A 19742-nucleotide genomic window follows, 5' to 3' on the forward strand; every position below is an offset into this window, starting at 1 on the left:
CCCTTAGAAAGCTCCATGGAGACCTGAATGTCTCTATACAGACCTGAGTGTCTCTATACAGCCCTTAGAGGGCTCTATAGAGACGTGAATGTCTCTATACAGCCCTTAGAGGGCTCTATAGAGACGTGAATGTCTCTATACAGCCCTTAGAGGGCTCTATAGAGACCTGAATGTCTCTATACAGCCCTCAGAGGGCTCTATAGAGACCTGAATGTCTCTATACAGCCCTCAGAGGGCTCTATAGAGACCTAAGTGTCTCTACACAGCCCTCAGAGGGCTCTATAGAGACCTGAGTGTCTCTATATAGCCCTCAGAGGGCACTATATAGACCAGAGGGCTTCATAGAGACCTGAATGTCTCTATACAGCCCTTAGAGGGCTCTATAGAGACCTGAATGTCTCTATACAGCCCTTAGAGGGCTCTATAGAGACCTGAGTGTCTCTACACAGCCCTCAGAGGGCTCTATAGAGACCTGAGGGCTGTCTCTATACAGCCCTCAGAGGGCTCTATAGAGAGACCTGAACTCTCAGAGGGTCTATCTGAGTGTCTCTACACAGCACTCAGAGGGCTCTACAGAGACCTGAGTGTCTCTACACAGCCCTCAGAGGGCTCTATAGAGACCTAAGTGTCTCTACACAGGCCTCAGAGGGCTCTATAGAGACTTAAGTGTCTCTACACAGCCCTCAGAGGGCTCTAAGGGCTCTATAGAGACCTGAATGTCTCTATACAACCCTTAGAGGGCTCTATAGAGACCTGAATGTCTCTATACAGCCCTTAGAGGGCTCTATAGAGACCTCAATGTCTCTATACAGCCCTTAGAGGGCTCTATAGAGACCTGAGTGTCTCTACACAGCCCTCAGAGGGCTCTATAGAGACCTAAGTGTCTCTACACAGGCCTCAGAGGGCTCTATAGAGAGACCTGAACTCTCAGAGGGCTCTATAAGGACCTGAGTGTCTCTACACAGCACTCAGAGGGCTCTACAGAGACCTGAGTGTCTCTACATAGCCCTCAGAGGGCTCTATAGTGACCTGATTGTCTCTACACAGCCGTCAGAGGGCTCTATGGAGACCTGAGGGTCTCAACACAGCCCTCAGTCTCTAAAAATTACTCCAATTGTGTGTGTGTGTGTTTTTTTATTTTTTCTTAATAAAATTATTTTGCAACATTGTTGTAAAAATTGTCAAATTTTCCCCCAATCCTTTTCATGGTGTATGGTGACTAACTGACTGTTTGACATAGTCCGTCATATGGCAGTCATGTTTTTTTCGCAAAATGCCTACATACATTTTTTGTTGTTGTTTCTGGAATATTTGAAAACAATTTATTCAAGTGAATTTATTAACATAAAATAAACGACCGACCAATTGAAAAAAAGTGGAACCCATCATTATAATGGTGTGCGGCAGTGCGGTTCGGTGCGGTGTGCAGCGATTACCGATCATATAAAAACAAAATCTAGAATAGTGATTTGAGTGTTATTTATGTGTGACTAACTAGCCAGCAAGCCGGGCAGGCAGGCAGCAGTCACTCAGTCAATCCGACCAGTAGGCTGAATGCTCAAAAAAAGAACGATAAAACAAAGAAAACTCCTGCAGAATATTGCCTCATAGGAGAATGGACAAATGTGGAAATTATTAACTGAAAAACGGCATTTTTTTTTGTTGTTAATGGTGTTGTTGTCTTGTTGCAGCTCCTCTAAAATATGATAATTTAGATTGTTAAACGCACATACCAATCGCCAGAAGAGTGCCGTGCCAATCTGAGCAGCCGTGCCAATAGAGCAAAAAAGCCAACTAAAGCACCTAGAAATGCCTTTTGGAGGCTGTTGCCAAGATTGCTACATTTCTTTGTCGTCGACGTTGTCGTTGTTGTTGATTTTGTTGTCATTACAAATACACATTGCCGAATAGGCCAAGCTTGCAACCGAACAAGCAAGCAACCAATCGATCTACCACCAGCAACAAGTCAAGACAAACGTCCAAGAGCGATTTCCACAACACATGATGGATTAGTAAAGTCTGTATGCTGACAAGATCAAACTGCTGAGATAAACGTTCGCTGAGACCAACAACAGAAAAAATCCGAAAAGCATATCTCGAACAAAAAACATACGAGTACATACCTAGATACGAGACAACGAGACAAATGAACACAGAAATACACCAAATAGCGACAAAATTGTAACAGTAGACCGATCGGGTACACACGGACTGACAGACATACAGACAGTGCTGGACAACAACATCAAAGTACAAATCCAAATGGAGGATAGAAGTCCAAAACAGAAACACTGGTCCAACAGTTGTATGTTCGCTTAGGCGCATATGATGTGTGTGTTTGTGTGTCTGGGGACATAATTCCAAGTTATGCCATACGATTTGCTGATCTGACGGTGTGGCACTTAACACGGGGTGATATGGATAAGATTTAGAAGACTGAGAGGGAGCCCCATAGATGACAATGTTGGGCCACAAGAGATTTTCATGTTTTTCTTTCACATACACGCATGGTTGCAGAATTAGCCAAAACAAATATACGAGGGTGTTGACAGGGATTTGGGTGGGATAGCTGAATAGGACCCCATAGCCCACTGGGGTCTGTATATATATCAACAGGTCGTTGTAGAGGCCTCTAACAGCCTCTAACAGAGCCTCAGGTCTTTATAGAGTTGTCTGAGGCTATGTAGAGACCCTCAGTTATTTATTGAGCCCTCAAAGGGCAGATTAGAGACCCTCAGGACTTTAAAGAGTCATCCAAGATCTGAAGGTCTTTATACAAACTTCTAGGGGATTTATAGAAGCCCTCAGGTCTTCATAGAGCCTTCCAAGATCTCAGAGTCTTTATACAAACTTCTAGGGGATTATAGAAGCCCTCATGTCTTCGTAGAGCCTTCTAAGGGCTGTGTAGAACCCCTAGAAAAAATATTCTTAAAAAAATCCACGCCTTGTGGAAGGAGGCATGAAAAAATATTCTTAAAAAAATCCACGCCTTGTGGAAGGAGGCATGAAAAAATATTCTTAAAAAAATCCACGCCTTGTGGAAGGAGGCATGAAAAAATATTCTTTAAAAAATCCACGCCTTGTGGAAGGAGGCTTGAAAAAATATTCTTTAAAAAATCCACGCCTTGTGGAAGGAGGCTTGAAAAAATATTCTTTAAAAAAGATCTTTATAGAGGTCTCTGAGGGCTCTATAGAGACCATCATATCTTTATGAGGCCTCTGAGGCCTGTATGGAGATCCTCAGGTATTTATATAAAGGCTGTATTGACATCCTCTGGTCTTTCAGGGGTAGACTCTGGCATTGTTGAGTCCTTCGTATCTTTATGGAGTCCATGGTCTTAATTTCCAAATTACCCATACCACCCTCGTAGTTTCAAATGTGTGTGAATACCCACATCGCATTGACACACTGAAAGCTTTTAGAAAACGTCAAAATCTCCAGAAGAATATGGAATACCAATTTTTTCTTTAATTTCCTAAAAGTGTTGAAATATTCGTTTAAGCCCATTATTGAGGTTCGGTTTCGCCTAAGTGCAGCAAAGCTCTCTGACCACACTACTTTCAGCCGGTGGACTCCGATTCTCCTTTCCATCCAACAATGCCTACCACAATTAACGCCAGCTCAGCCAGCATACATATCCCGCCAAAGCTTAGTCATGCTGTCAAATTCCGCCGCTCCATGGTTCTATAAATCATACACGCCGAGTTAATTGCCCCATTATTGCACAATTACAGAGCTTACAATTAATTTGAGTTGCTATGCGAACCTGATGACAGGATCGTGAGGAAAAATATTGTGGTTCGGAATTATCCAATGACAAGCAATCAATTGAAAACGAACAAAACGAAACAGAACTATTATTTTGGTTTAACTGCCATTAAATTGATTTGTTAAAATGATTTCTGTTTTAAATCTGAAAGTACAACAACAAGTGTCGGCAAAGTTTCAAAAGATTCAAATCAAATTTTTATTTTATAAACTGAAAGGTGGTTTTGTAGAGACCCACAGAATTTTATAGAGGCCAGTGGGCTGTATAGAGACCCATAGGTCTTTACAGAGGCCACTGGACTGTATAGAGACCCACAGGTCTTTATAGAGGGCACTGGACTGTATAGAGACCAACAGGTCTTTATAGAGGCCACTGGACTGTATAGAAACCAACAGGTCTTTATAGAGACCACTGAACTATATAGGGACCCTTAGATCTTTATATAGCCCACTGGTCTGTATAGAGACCCACAGGTATTTACAAAGACCACTGGACTGTATAGAGACCCACCGATCCTTAAAATCCATGGACTTTCTTTCAAAACCTCAGCTCCCTACATAGCAACAACAACCTCCACAACATTTTCCTTTCGAAAATTACAAACAACAACAACGCCACAAACAAATGACTTAACAAATAAAAGCAAGCATGATCGCGTTTATGTAACAATAATAGCTAGCTAGCACTTTCCAAAGTGCTTTGTTGCCCCGATTATAGATTTGTTTTCTACAAACTCATTCGTGTTGCTCCAATGTGTGACTGGCCACACAAATGACTGTGAGGAGAGCTCCGCCAGCCAGCCACTGCATTCGAAATCAATGAATGAAAATTAGCCTGAACAAAAAAAGAAAAAGAAATGAAATCGAATGGAATGGTCTTCCCACTCGCATTCATCGCTTGCCTGGATGGTGGACATTGTCCACCACCAATTGATGGTGGTGCTGCTGCTGATCGGTTGTTATGGAGTTTAGTAATGAGAAACAGTCATAAATAAAAAATTGGTCACCAGTGAAGAAAAAATGTTCGGACAACAACAGCAAACATTTTGTTTAATATATTTTCTGTTTGGTTGTTTTTTTTTTGTATTTGTTTTAAAAACTTCGTATTGTTCGTAATTCTGTGTGATGTTTATGTTTGGCCAGTTAACCAAGTGACCAATTGACCACAACCAATACGTACATAACCTCAATGATGTGATTTGTGATGCTTGGGTAATTTGGAAAATTAAGGCAATTGCAACTACAAGTGGAAAGAAGGCAGTATAGAGGGGATAGCCTAGGATCCTCTGAGGTCTAGATCCCATTTGGGGGATCCTCAGAACTCTAGATCTTTAAAAAATCCACGCCTTATGGGAACCTTGAAAATGTAATCTTTAAAAAATCCACGCCTTATGGGAACCTTGAAAATGTAATCTTTAAAAAATCCACGCCTTATGGGAACCTTGAAAATGTAATCTTTAAAAAATCCACGCCTTATGGGAACCTTGAAAATGTAATCTTTAAAAAATCCACGCCTTATGTGAACCTTGAAAATGTAATCTTTAAAAAATCCACGCCTTATGGGAACCTTGAAAATGTAATCTTTAAAAAATCCACGCCTTATGGGAACCTTGAAAATGTAATCTTTAAAAAATCCACGCCTTATGGGAACCTTGAAAATGTAATCTTTAAAAAATCCACGCGGTTTTTAGGCCTTGGAAAATTCCACGCCTTATGGGAGCCTTGAAAATGTAATCTTTAAAAATCCACGCCTTATGGGAGCCTTGAAAATGTAATCTTTAAAAAATCTACGCCTTATTGGGGGCCTTGAAAATGCAATCTTTAAAAAATCCACGCCTTATGGAAGCTTTGAAAATGTAATCTTTAAAAAATCCACGCCTTATGGAAGCCTTGAAAATGTAATCTTTAAAAAATCCACGCCTTATGGGAGCCTTGAAAATGTAATCTTTAAAAAATCCACCTCTTATGGGAGGCTTGAAAAAATATTGTTTAAAAAATCAAACCTTGTAGAAGAATCCTTTGGCCAAGACTTCAAAAAATACTCTTTAAAAAATCCGACCATTGTAGAAGACTTAAAAAAAAATATTCTTTAAAAAATCATCGCATTGTGAAAAGCTTAAAAATATTATTTTATGGGATTCCCCTATTTCCATTTATCGCTTTATGTTTTGCACATTCGTCTAAACACGTAATTCGACGTTGTGATCTCATCATTCCATCATAGCATAAAGAACAATAAAAAAATTGAAAAACCAAACATTTTATAATTTCTGATAAAATTGCAATTGTCGACACCATATTATATATCTCCCCAAAATGTATTAGGGTTGGGGAGATATATAATATGATCCGTTTCGAGTAAACACAAACTTTCTTATCGCTGTTAATGGAATTGTGAATTGTGCAGATGCCGCAAAATTATGTTGTTTACGTCCAGGCCCAGTAAGAATAATATGACAACATAATGCTTGGGAGTTAAGTTGCACTGAGAGAAATTATAAATATTCTTAATAAGAATTATATTGGATATGAGGTCCATAGTGCCCATATACCCATATACAAATCAAACACCAATTATAAACCTGGATTTTTAACGAATATTTTCTAAGGGCTATTTCTAGTTCTATATAAAAAAATCTTACGAAATTATATATGGGAACTATACCTATGTCTACATCTGAACGAATTTGTATCAAACTTGACATATTTAATTCTAGAATCAATGCAGAATCATGAGATAAATTTGATGATAATTCCATCGATCAATTCGGCGGGGCTGTCACCATTCAGACCATTGGTTTCTATAAAAATCGGTGGTTTACACAAAGGCTTCTTGTAGGGCGCAATAAATTTTAGATTTGTAAATTCTCAGTGTAGGATATTTTTCCTACTAACTTCAATACTTTGCATATGCAAAAACAAATAAACATAAACATTAACGAGCTGCCCGAACTGTCCTATGTATGTATGTGTGCACAAAGGAATTGAATTTCCGTACAGCACTCCACATAAATTTTATAACATTTAGTTAAAGTAGACTTGCGAATGCGATCGGATCGGTTGTAGTATTGCGACACAATATTACTAGTTGATTTAAAAATTTCTGGATCTGGGAATAAATCTGCTGGATAAGCGATTTTCTTCAAAAAAATCTAAAAAGAAAATCTATATTAATCTTTATATCATTTTGAAAAATTTTAAAAATGGAACGTACCTTGAATGCGGCTGCAACATCACCACCACCATACAATAAATTTGAAAATATCTATCCCGAAATGGAATCATTTGACCAAGGACCACAGCATGGACGAATAGGTGCAACCGCAACCACTTCTTCGGCTCTAGCCGCAGCAGCAGTATCACCACCACCACAACAGCCACAACCACAAATGATTAACATTCATAATATTGGAACGGAAACAAATCAACCCATTGGACCGAAGGCAGTAATAATGACATGTCCCCAGTGCCGATGCCGTAATAAGACACGTGTAAAGCGTCGGGCAACATTGAAAACTCATTTGGCATGTATTCTAATGTCATGTTGGTATGTTGATTTTAATTGAAGAAGAATTTTCAGATACTTTTTTAATTAAATTTTTTTTTATAGTTTGTGCTGTTGTATTCCGTATTGTCTGGACTCTTGCACCAATTTGGACCATTTCTGTCCAACATGTGATGCATTTGTTGGTACTTTTGCAATGTAAAGGAAATACTATTTTCTATATTTTTTTACTATCATGTTCCTTATTAAAGCCAGGAAGTGAATTCCAAATACATACATATTATATATATATTTTTAAAAATAAAAATATTTTAATCATTTTTTTTTTTTTTTTTTTTTTTGTAGAATAAAAAAAGTGATATTGATTTATTATTATTTTTCCATCTCATTAATGTCAAGAAATTATTGCATATTTTTAGGCATTTAGCTAAGCAAATGGTAATTATAACATTCTTTTGAAAATGCAAATTTTGTGATAGCATCTGGACATAGAAATTATTAGGGATTTTTAGAAGGGATTTCCAACAGATTTAGCTGTAATTGGTGTTTTTTTGTTTGGCTTTGGCTATTAGATATGCTTACGAAAAATTATCAATATTGGATTATATGTCGATCTAGGCCTCATATAATGGTATTTTTATTTTTGGACCATGTTTCTACCTAATTGATTTTGTTATTTTGTGTTGTGGTATGGTAGTAAATCTTCCTACTAAAAATGTTCAATAGGGAATACATCATTACAATGCTAAATCCCCAAGTACGCTATTTTGGGAAGCTTTCAACCAATTTGTGTGCAATTTAATATTTTGGATTCTCATTGAGTAGAAAATGTTCATACCATAAATTATCAACATTGGTCTATGTTTCCGGGTAGCGCCCCTATATAATGGTAACCCCCATTATGCGGTATTTTGAGGGTTTTTGAAAATTTTTTCGCCTAATTGTCTATGATTTTATTTTTAATGTTCCTCTGGTTTGTAAAATCTTCCTACCTAACTTGATCATTATTGGTTCACTTTGGTATATGCCCCATATAACGGCATATACCAAATTTCGGTATTTTGGTGAGTTTGCATACGTGCTTCAACCAAATTACATATTTTTATTCTCATTGAGTAGAAAATCCAAAATCAATATTGGCCCAAATTTCCGTGCAGCCTCCATAAAACGGCAATTTTGATTGATTTGGGCAATGTTTTTCAACGAAATTCCCTCTTAATTGATTGATCAAATTCTTATGGTGTGTAAAAAATTCTTCCTACCCAACATTTCAGTATAGCTCCCATAGAACTGTACCTTGAACGCTGCTATACCATTTTCGGCATTTAGATGACTTACAGCATTTTCCAACCGATGGGTGTAAAGGGGCTGATTTATATAAAAATTTGTGCGGTGTACATAGAGTCCAAGTTTTGATAAAAACGACATAAACGTTCAGATTCTTCTTCGCTTCGATGAAGTGGAGGGTATAAAAACTTCGATCGAACTTAACGTCCTTTTGTACTTGTTTTTACATAAAATAAATCCTTGAAAGCAATTTGCGTGTAGAATAATTTCCTTACCTACAAAAAACGAACATATTTTATAAATTTAATAAAAAAAAACTTGATTTTATCTCCACTTACCTTACTCTTGAAGTCTGCCACATAAACCATCCCTGTGTTACAGAATAATTAGATTTTTGACAATCAGGACTTCATCCGCTTCAAATGGATCCCCACATTGAATTTGAAAAGCCGTGGAAAAATACAAGGCCCTTGGTGGAGTAAAATATATATAGAAGTATGAATTGCGGCAATAAAACAAAATGATATCGCTGTAATATTGCCCCTAATAAATGAATTATGATAAAAATGTCTTAACGATCCGCGACCGGTCTTAAATTCCATTTTTTAATTCACAAAATTATTTGTAACACACACACACATTGGCATTGATTGCAACATTAACTGGTGGACACCAATAACGCTTTTCAGCAGCAAGCTTTGTTTTGTTCGTTGATTTGCCGCCATTTCTGCCGACAGCAAACAAGCCACCAGACACATTACATTAAACACTTTTAACGACATTATTTTCATTTATTTTAAAGATTCCCAATAAGAAAAACCATCGCTGACACTATTTCGAACTTTTCCGGCCGTTATTTATATGATTTTCACTTATTTTTCGCCATGTTTCACGACCGTTTCGGCAATCAACACAAACAAACAAAAAAAACTAATTGTCATTATTGTGATTTGACAACATGAACGGCCTGCTTCTTCTTCTCTACTACATTTTTATGTACTTTGGAGTGAGATTAGGCTATTATTTTAACTATCTTGTAAAGTACACGTAAACACATACATATATATTTTAGTGCAAATAGCCAATATATATGTGTATATATATATATATACAATTAAATTAACATAAAATAAGTTTCCCTCCCAAAGAGGCATCTAGTAAACAACTGAGTCGCTCAATTGTTTACGCCGCTATCTCGATTTACAGATCCCTAATTAGTGAACGGGCAAAGACAGAAAGTCGATTTACTTATCCCTACCAGTAATTGGCAAATCTTGTCTTGTTTTGGCAGCGAAAAATAAGAAAAATAAAACAATATAAGTAAATTAGTAAATAATTAAAATAATTGATAAATTCATAAACAATTTGTTAAAACATCCACGATTCCATCTATATCAATCGTGTTCGAACTATTAACCCCCCGAAAAAGGAAATATTTTGGGTGGGTGGTTTTCTCTTCTGTTATTGTCTAATAAGGCCATCACCACCAGCAGCAACACCCTCATCTTGGACACAGACATACACACACTCACTCACCCATTGAGTGAGAGTGCAACAGCTTGGTGCAACATAAATTTGTTGTTGTTGGTTGATTTTTTTTTATGTAAAACAGATCAAATACAAAGGGGCATGAATGTGTTTCGCCAGCTCAGTTGTAGAAGCGCATAAAAAGCTATTTATAGCTAACACAAGCAGCCAGAACACCAATAACCCGAACAAGAGCATCACCGGAAGTGAGAACCTATCTGGTGGTGGTGTCGGTGCTGGTACAGTCAAGGGATTGCGTAGCAGCAGTAGTATTGGTGGTGGCAGCAGTGCTGGAGGAACTACTGCTAGTGGCAGTAATACAAGTCTGAAAAACATCAAGATGTCACGAAGTAAAACACGTATACCAACCGAAGTCTGCGGTGATTGTGGAGCATCGGGTAAGAAAAAAAATAAAATAGGTATATGATTACTAATAGAGATTTTTTTCAATTGTGGGAGTTTTTGAATAGAAGTCAACCACAACCATTACGTAGTTTAATGATAGATGGCCGTTGATTAGAGGTCGAGTTTTAATTAGCAGTAAATGAGGGAACTCGTCGTCGACCCCGTTATCATTGACATATCCCCTCTTGAAAACCACATCACCGAATCGATATTAAAATGAAAAAAATTGTATGTGTCACTAAAAGAAAATGTTCTTAAGGTCCCCCAAAACGTGGATCGTCTAAATATTTTCTCAAAGTCCCTCAAAGCGTAGATTTTTTAAAAAAATATTTTCTCATAAGCCCCCAATACGTATATCTTTAAAGAATATTTTCTCATAGTCTCCCAAAATGTAGATCCTTAAAGAATATTTCCTTAAGGCTCCCATCACGCCAATGAACTTATGTTTACGGTCCCCACAGATTCGATTTTAAATGAATACCTTCTTGACCATACCCAATGCGCGAATTTTTAAAGACTATTTTCTCAGGGGTCCCATTAGTTTTGATATCCCAGGGTACTTCCCTGAAAAATACTTTATAATCCCCCTTTCCCAATTATCAATATTTCATATTTCTTTTCTTTGCTCATTTCAGATCCCTCCTGGGCCTCAATTAATCGTGGCATACTACTATGTTCCGATTGTTGTTCAATACATCGCAGTTTAGGACGACATATTTCGATTGTCAAATCCTTGCGCCAAGGCAGCTGGGAACCATCCGTATTGAACTTCGTAAATTCTCTAAATGCTCATGGTGCCAATTGTGTATGGGAACATCATTTACTCGATAGTACAACATCGGGTAATAAGGGACAACATCGGATACGCAAACCCACTCCCAAAGATCCCTTACATCCGAATAAATCCGACTTCATTAAAGCAAAACATGTACAATTAGCATTCGTACTCAAGCCAAATTTACAAGATGCTGATGATGATATAACCGGTTCGGCTGGTTTGGAACATGAATTAAGCAAGCAGTTGCATGCTAGTGTACGTACCAGCAATTTGGAGACATCCTTGCGGTTGTTGGTACAAGGTGCGGATCCAAATTTCTTTCATGAAGAAAAACGTTCCACGCCCTTGCATGTGGCTGCCAAATTTGGTCAGGCGTCACAAATTGAACTGTTGATAGTACATGGCGCTGAAATAAATGTGGTCGATGGCAACGGCTTGACCCCCCTCGAAGTTGCCAAAGCCAATAATCATACCTTGATTGCTGATCGTTTGCTGGATGCCATGTATGAGGTTACCGATCGTATTATTATGTTTTTGGGTGGCAAGAAACCGGATCATGCGGTAAGTTTGATGGTTTTATTTGATGTTTTTGAGAAGTTCTTAATGATTTCTCTTTTTAGTCTGGCCGCCATTTGGTTATACCCGACACCCATTCGGGAGAAATAAGCGAACAATTGAAAATTGCCCGTGGCCGTTTGCAATTGGTACCGAATAAAATCTTTGAAGAGTTGGTTATGGATTTGTACGATGAAGTCGATCGCCGGGAGAATGAAGCAAGTGAGTATAGCACAAAAAAAAATTATATCTGAGCGGACCTCTTTACAAAATTTCAATGAAACTGAGGTCTGTGTGAATTTTTTCTATTGAAAAAATATTGAACTATGCCTCCGAGTGTAAACATAGGTCTGTTCGAATTGTTTCTATAGAAAAATATTTCAACTCAGTGTAAACGAAGGTCTATTCGAATTTTGTCTATAGAAAAAAATGTTACCTCAGTATATTTTAGGTCTGCTCAAGTTGTTCTCTAAAGAAATAAATTAAACCTCATTGTATCTGAGGTCTGCTCGATTTTTTGTTTTCCTTTAGAAAAAATGTAGATCTCAGTGGAAAAATAGAGCTTAGGAATAATAAATTTGTTTCTAATGTGTTTCCCTTCTTTCTTTTTAGTTTGGTCTACCCCAACCGTAAATTCGGACAATGTTGCTGGTGTACCATTTTTGCCAGCTAATCCATTTCTAAGTGCCACCCGTAATCAGGTATTTACAAAAACAAAACACAACACTGTTGTTGTTGTTCTTGTTCAGCCTTAAATTTTCCCATGCTCAACAAATTTTGTTTAATTATATCATTGCGATTTGTTTGTGTTTTACTTTCAGGGTCGTCAAAAATTAGCACGTTTTAGTCGTGCAGAATTCAATGGCCTATTAACGGATGTTTTAATTGATGCAAGACGTCGTCAAAATATGGCAAATTTACGACCACTTGATGGACCCCAACCGCAACCACCAACCACTGCAGCAGCAGCATCATCGTCTATGCCAAATAATAATTTATCTGGTTTCTATGGTTTCAACAATCAAAACACCACCAACAATAACAATAATAACAGCAGCAGTAGCTGCGTTGGTGGCATTGGCAATGATTATCATGATCCAAATTTATCCGATGATGAACCAATTTATGATCCCGTTGCCGATGATGATTATGAGCCAATGCCTCCGATGGCCCAACAGGTAAATTTAATGCGACAGAAAATTTTAAAACTCAACAATAGTTTCGGTTAAGCACTTAGACTGAGAAAAAGTAGAAATTGTTTATGTTATTGATTTTTTCGATTTAAAATGTACTCGGCTCGGAATATTTAAACTAAAAACGTATAGAATAATAACAATATACAAAAATATGGATGATAATAATGGACAAACATTTAAAGCTAACCATCAAAATCGAGGTAGACAAAGAATTATTTCATTTAAATAAGTAAAGTAGTGCTAAAACATTTCCAAAAAAGAAAAACGAAAAAATACCTAGTGAATCGAAATTGAACGTAAATAACGTTAAAAGAAAACATACGCAAACTGTGCTGAAAATATTTTGAATTTTTGATAAGCAGTTTTTTCATGATGTACCCTAGGCGTGGATTTTTTAAAAAATATTTTTTCAAAGCTACCATAAAGTGTGAATGTTTTAAAGAATACTTTTTGAAGGCTACCATAAGGCGTGGATTTTTTAAAGAATATCTTTTCAACGCTACCTTAAGGTGTGGATTTTTTTAAAAAATAATTTTTTCAAGGTTACCATAAGGCGTGGTATTTCAGGGTTTATGGAAGGCGTGGATTTTTTTAAAAATATTTTTTCAAGGCTTCCATAAGGCGTGGTAATTCAGGGTTAATGGAAGGCATGGATTTTTTAAAGAATATTTTTTCAAGGCTACCATAAGGCGTGGTAATTCAGGGTTTATGGAAGGCATGGATTTTTTAAAGAATATTTTTTTCAAGGCTACCATAAGGCGTGGTATTTCAGGGTTTTTGGAAGGAATGGATTTTTTAAAGAATATTTTTTTCAAGGCTACCATAAGGCGTGGTATTTCAGGGTTTATGGAAGGCGTGGATTTTTTAAATAATATTTTTTCAAGGCTACCATAAGGCGTGGTAATTCAGGGTTTATGGAAGGCATGGATTTTTTAAAGGCTACCATAAGGCGTGGTAATTCAGGGTTTATAAATTTTGCAAGGATTCGGATTTTTTAAAAATATTTTTGAAAGGATTTTGTTTTTTAAAACTATTTTTGAAAGGATTTTTTGAAAATAGTTTTGCAAGGATTTGCATTTTTTAAAAATATTTTTCAAGGATTTGGATTTTATAAAAATATTTTTGAAAGGATTTGGATTTTTTTAAAAACGTGTTTGAAAGGATTTGGATTTTTTAAAAATATTTTTGAAAGGATTTGGATTTTTTGAAAAAAGTTTTGTAAGGATTTGAATGTTTTAAAAATAATTTGGAAGGGTTTGGATTTTTTAAAAATATTTTTGAAAGGATTTGGTTTTTTAAAATTATTTTTGAAAGGATTTGGATTTTTTGAAAATATTTTTGCAAGGATTTGCATTTTTTAAAAATATTTTTGAAAGGATTCGTTTTTTTTAATATCTTTAAAAGGATTTAGATTTTTTGAAAAGAGCTTTGCAAGTATTTGGATTTTTTAAAAATATTTTTGAAAGGATTTAAATGTTTTAAAAATATTTTTGAAAGGACTTGAATTTTTTGAAAACTGTTTTGCAAGGATTTGGATTTTTTAAAATATTTTTGCAAGGAATCGGATTTTTTAAAAATATTTTTGAAAGGATTTGGTTTTTTAAAAATAGTTTCAAAAATATTTTGACATGATTTGGATGTTTTAAAAATATTTTTCAATTTTTTTAAAAATAGTTTTGCAAGGATTTGAATTTCTTAAAAAATGTTTTTGATAGGATTGGAAGTTTTTAAAAATATTTTTTTTTTTAAATTTCAAAGTAGTCGGGAATTTTTTTAAATGTTTATAAATATTTTTTCGTGATTTTTTTTCTAATTTAAAAATTTATAATCATCTTGCTTATTAGATAATAGGTATACCATTAAGATATCACATTTATATCTAAACAACCATTAGTAGCTTAATATTTATATGTCGCATCATTGCTATCATTATATAGAATTATCCTATATATAATTTTAGTCTAAATAATAGATTTTAGTCAACAAATTATACAATAAAAATTTTGATACATTCAATAAAAAATTGAAAGCAGTTCGTGTTCTATTTATTGTTTATAATGTTTGAAATTTAGAATTTATTGAAGAAAAATAGCTTTTATTTTTTATTAATATTTATTTTACAATTTATTTATTTTATAGTTCTTAAGTTAAAATTATTTTAGATAACTTTTTTTCTAGATTTTATTTAAATATTATTTTGTTTAAATTTTTTATTTATTTTTTTCTATTTTCGTTTAATTTTATGTTCCATAACTTTGTAAAGGCCATTGTCCACCAATCAGCCAAACCGCCCGAGGAGGTGAAAAATTTCGAAATGCTGCACTTGCGTAAACAAATCAATGAATATGTCTCGGAAATCAATCAGCTGCGTAATGTTGTACAAAAGCTATCAAATGAAAATTCCGAATTGAAGTCGAAATTTTCCAGTGTTGATCAACAGCAGCAACAACAACAGCAGTCGTCATCAGCCTCAGCATCCAATAACAGTGTTTATGATGAGCCATTGTGAGGATTATGTTCTTTTCTTTAAATACTTGTTTTGATTTTTTAATTTAATTTAATTTTCTTTTTATTTTTTTTTAATTTTTTTCTTTTTTATTTTATATTTTTTGTTCATTAATACGAAAAAATAACTCCACAGACGCATTGACTTTAAAACCGACGACAACGATCACGAACCACATTCTCTGCCAGAGGGTTTAAATTCCAGCTCATCCTTCAGCGGCACAAATCCCCCACAAACATCAACAGCTGCTGCTGGTGGCGGCAGCTCCTCGACATCGACATCATCATCGACAACAAATTCCCAACAATCGACAATTAAACGACCGGCCAGTATGTATGAACGTCGTTTACAAACGAACATTAGTAAGGCCTCAGCAGATTCTCGTAATACCACATCAATGTATCAAATGGCTGGCATTGATACGGCCAATAAATCTTTTACCGAAGAAGTTAATCAAAAGGCCGATATTGTAACACATCGTCTCAAAGAGCTGATACATTCAATGCAGGATCCAAATAATAAGGAAACCCTAATACCGTGTGCCGAACGTATTAGGGCTGCAGTATTGGAATTGATAAATGTCTTTACAACACCGGTGAGTAGGATAAATGTCTTTACAACACCGGTGAGTAGGAGAAAAAAAAAACAAACAAAAAAACGAAACGGGATTTTTATATATAAAAACCAGTAAGGAAAGTAGTAAAGTCGGACGGAGCCGACTATATGATGTTCTTCACCACTATGGGTATATTAAACAGGACTATTAACTGAACTGAAATATGTGATTCATATTTAAATTTTGGATGAACTAAAATATGTGATATTTATCTAAATGTGAATCGACTTAGATCAGTCCATAAACATGACATTCGTTTGTTACAATGGGTCAAAAGTATGTAAATCGACTTCAAACAAATATCAAGAGGACATCCGTTGGGCTATGTCTGTACTCCACAGAAAACGCAACTACGTTATGCTATGCTTAATTTTGTACGTTGTGCAAAATTTCATATTAATCTGACAAACATGAGGAGTTTGATGCACCATTTACTTAAAATCGGACGAAAATATATAGGGAAGCTATACCCAGATATGAACCGATTTTAATGAAACTTGTCACAGGTTAGGTTATACTCCTTGGTGCGTCAACGAAACTTGGCACACATCATTCTGGACTAAATTCAGTACGCTATGCAATATAATAACTTTAGTACATTATTTACATTAAATCGGACGAATATATATATATATATATATATCTAGATCTGAACCGATTTTCACAAAACTCAGCACACATCATTCCAGACTCAATTCAGTACGCTATGGCAAATTTCGTGCAATTCGAAAGGTATATAGGAACTTTGGTGCACCTTTTACATTAAATCAGACGAAACTATATATGGGAGCTATATCTAAATCTGGACCGATTTTCACAAAACTCAGCACACATCATTCTAGACTCAATTTAGTACGCCATGCCAAATTGCGTTCAAATCGAAAGATAAATAGGGACTTTGGTACACTAATTTCATAAAATCGGTCGAAACTATATATGGGAGCTATATCTAAATCTGGACCGATTTTCACGAAACTTAGCAGACATCATTCTAGGCTCAATTCAGTACGTTATGCAAAATTTCGTGCAAATCGAAACATACATAGGGACTTGTGCACTATTTACATTAAATCGGACGAAATTATATATGGGAGCTACATCTAAATCTGAACCGATTTTCATGAAACTTGGCAGGCATCATTCTAGGCTCAATTCAGAACGTTATGCAAAATTTCGTGCAAATCGAAAAAATGGGTGGTTTTTAAAAAAGATTTTTTTTAAATAAAAAATATTTTTTTAAACAACACCAAGGCGTGGTTTTTTAAAAAATATTTTCTCCAAAGTTCTCCAAGGCGTGGTTTTTTAAAAAAAAATATTTTCTTCAAAGTTCTCCAAGGCGTGGTTTTTTAAAAAAAATATTTTTTTCAAAGTTCTCCAAGGCGTGGTTCTTTAAAAACTATTTTTTAAACAACGCCAAGGAGTGGTTTCTTAAAAATATTTTTTTAATAACATCAAGGAGTGGTTTCTTAAAAATATTTTTTTAATAACATCAAGGAGTGGTTTCTTAAATTTTTTTTAATAACTTCAAGGAGTGGGTGTTTAGAAAATAATTGTATTCTAAAATTTTTTATTTTTCTTTTATTTTTTAGGCAAATTGCAATGAGACAATACGTGAGACTCTGATGCAATTAACACGCAATAATATTTTAATACAGCATAGCTGTGAAAATTTGCGCAATTCCCTGGAGACGGATGATAAGACAGCAATAGCCAAATATTATAAAGATGTACGGGAATGTGCCTATTATATAGCCAGTGCCACAAAAACATTAGTTTTACAATTGGATTGAAAAAAACGGAGTTTCCACACCTTTCAATGCAGCTCAACCGCATATTATTGAGTTACAATTTTTTGCAATTTGAAAACCACCACCTATATTTGAACCTGTGTGTCTCTATTTTATTTATATTTAAATATATATATTTTTGTGTGTGTTTACTTTTTTTAAATAGCATTTAATAATCCCAAAACAAAACAAAGATCCATTTTATGTATTAACAATTAAGAACAACTAAAACAAATACTAAACCAAATTTAATGACATTTTGAAAATCCCTATGTCTTATAAAAAAATAATTATTAATGTATTATGATATTCACCACGGGCATTATTATAATTATAGTCCATGACTATCAAAACTCTTGTATTCCTTTTTTAGCTGTTGTGTTTCTTTTTTACTTACCTTTGGATCTTAATGATCAAAATTGTGCCATCATAATTTTTTTGTTTAAATTGGCATTTGCAAAAAGACATTTAAATGTTGTACTATCACCACCTGAGTAAATAATATTATTAATTGAAAAACAAAAATACAAATACAATAACAAAGCATTAACAAGATCTTCCAAAATGTAACCAAAACTTTTTTTGTAACCACCTGCCTTAATAAAATGAAATTTTTAATAAACAAAACAAAAAAACGACATAGTTTTAGAAAAGAAAAATGTGTTCATTTATTTCAAGTCAAAGTTGTCTAGATTTTTTTAATCCAAAACTTGGTTGGCAGTTCCTTTAATGTCATTGAAAAGATTATTTTTAAAAAATCCACGCCTTGAAGATCATTAAAAAAATCCAGTCGAAAATATTTCCTTTTAAAAATGCTGTCTAGACCTATTTCATTTCTCAAAAAAAAATACATTATTTCCCAAATCAAATAGTGAAAGTTTCATTCAAATATCTCCATCCATCGTCGAGTTATGGCCATTTGAAGTTGAGCAAAATATAGCTGCTTTTTCTAACGCCTAAAAGTATGCTCTAAAATTTCGCAAACAAACATGGAAACACAAAGAAAACAATCTGGCAACACATGTGCAGTTTTATGTTTTTGTGGAATTGCAATTTCTTTAGTTTTTCCATTTGCGGTAATAGGCAAACAGAATCGTGTAGCAGCTACATTTTGATTGGGATTGCGGAAATATTGTAGTTTTTATTTGTGTATCAATAAAATATATGAGCATTTAATTTTTTTATTAAAATAAAAATACCAGGATAACTGAATTGTATAGCAGTTTTAAATTTTAGGCCACGAAAGACCTTGGTGGTCTTTGAAAAAATTATTTTTTTAAAAAACCAGGCCTTTGTGGTATTTTTAAAAAAAAGCTTTTTAAAAACCAGGCCTTAGTGGTCTTTGAAAAAATTTCGTTTAAAAAAAATTAAAAAAATATATTTTTTAAGAAACCACGCTTTTGTTTTGTTAAAAAAATATTTTTTAAAAAAAAATCTTTTTTATAAATAAAACACGTTTTTGTTTGAAAAAAATATTTTTTCAAAAAAAAAATCTTTTTTAAAAAACAACGCCTTGCTGGAATTTGAAAAAATCTTTTGAAAACAATTCTTTTTTTAAAAAACTACACCTTGATCTTACCTTAGCTGGCTTTCGTTCCATAAGCCGAGCTTAAAAAAGATTTTCAGGCGTGTAGGTCTTTTGCGCAGTTTTTCCAATTTGAAAGACCATATTCGGCAACGTTGTCTTCCACTTAATCTTTCCATCTTATTCGTGGCCTTCCCCTTTTGCGTGAACCATCAGCTGGTTCGCTTTTATATGCCTTCTGGGCTGTGGCATCTTCATCCATTCTCACAACATGACCTAGCCAACG

At 34.7% G+C, this 19742-nt stretch overlaps 1 protein-coding gene across 1 annotated transcript; it reads left to right on the plus strand.

The window, feature by feature from the left end:
* The first annotated feature begins 10159 nt into the window (after positions 1-10159).
* Positions 10160-17942, plus strand: LOC133324855 (ARF GTPase-activating protein Git-like). Its single transcript, XM_061533686.1, has 10 exons — positions 10160-10294; positions 10385-10486; positions 11129-11832; positions 11892-12048; positions 12439-12527; positions 12648-13004; positions 15286-15527; positions 15664-15719; positions 15774-16123; positions 17734-17942. Exons 1-10 carry the CDS (start codon positions 10195-10197, stop codon positions 17932-17934), a joined length of 2358 nt encoding a protein of 785 aa, XP_061389670.1. The 5' UTR covers positions 10160-10194; the 3' UTR covers positions 17935-17942.
* The last annotated feature ends 1800 nt before the right edge of the window (positions 17943-19742 follow it).

The sequence above is a fragment of the Musca vetustissima genome, unplaced genomic scaffold (genome assembly GCF_032173495.1).
Source record: "Musca vetustissima isolate MV318-11 ecotype Yass unplaced genomic scaffold, APGP_CSIRO_Mvet_v1 utg4643, whole genome shotgun sequence".
In the NCBI taxonomy this organism is placed as follows: Eukaryota; Metazoa; Arthropoda; class Insecta; order Diptera; family Muscidae; genus Musca; species Musca vetustissima.

What these genes read in the sequence shown, in the direction of transcription:
- LOC133324855 (XM_061533686.1), top strand. Translation starts at nt 10,195, where the DNA reads ATGTGTTTCGCCAGCTCAGTTGTAGAAGCGCATAAAAAGCTATTTATA. An exon ending in CGGTGATTGTGGAGCATCGG is followed by an intron (nt 10,487 to 11,128) that starts GTAAGAAAAAAA and finishes TGCTCATTTCAG; the next exon opens with ATCCCTCCTGGGCCTCAATT. An exon ending in TAAATGTCTTTACAACACCG is followed by an intron (nt 16,124 to 17,733) that starts GTGAGTAGGATA and finishes TTTATTTTTTAG; the next exon opens with GCAAATTGCAATGAGACAAT.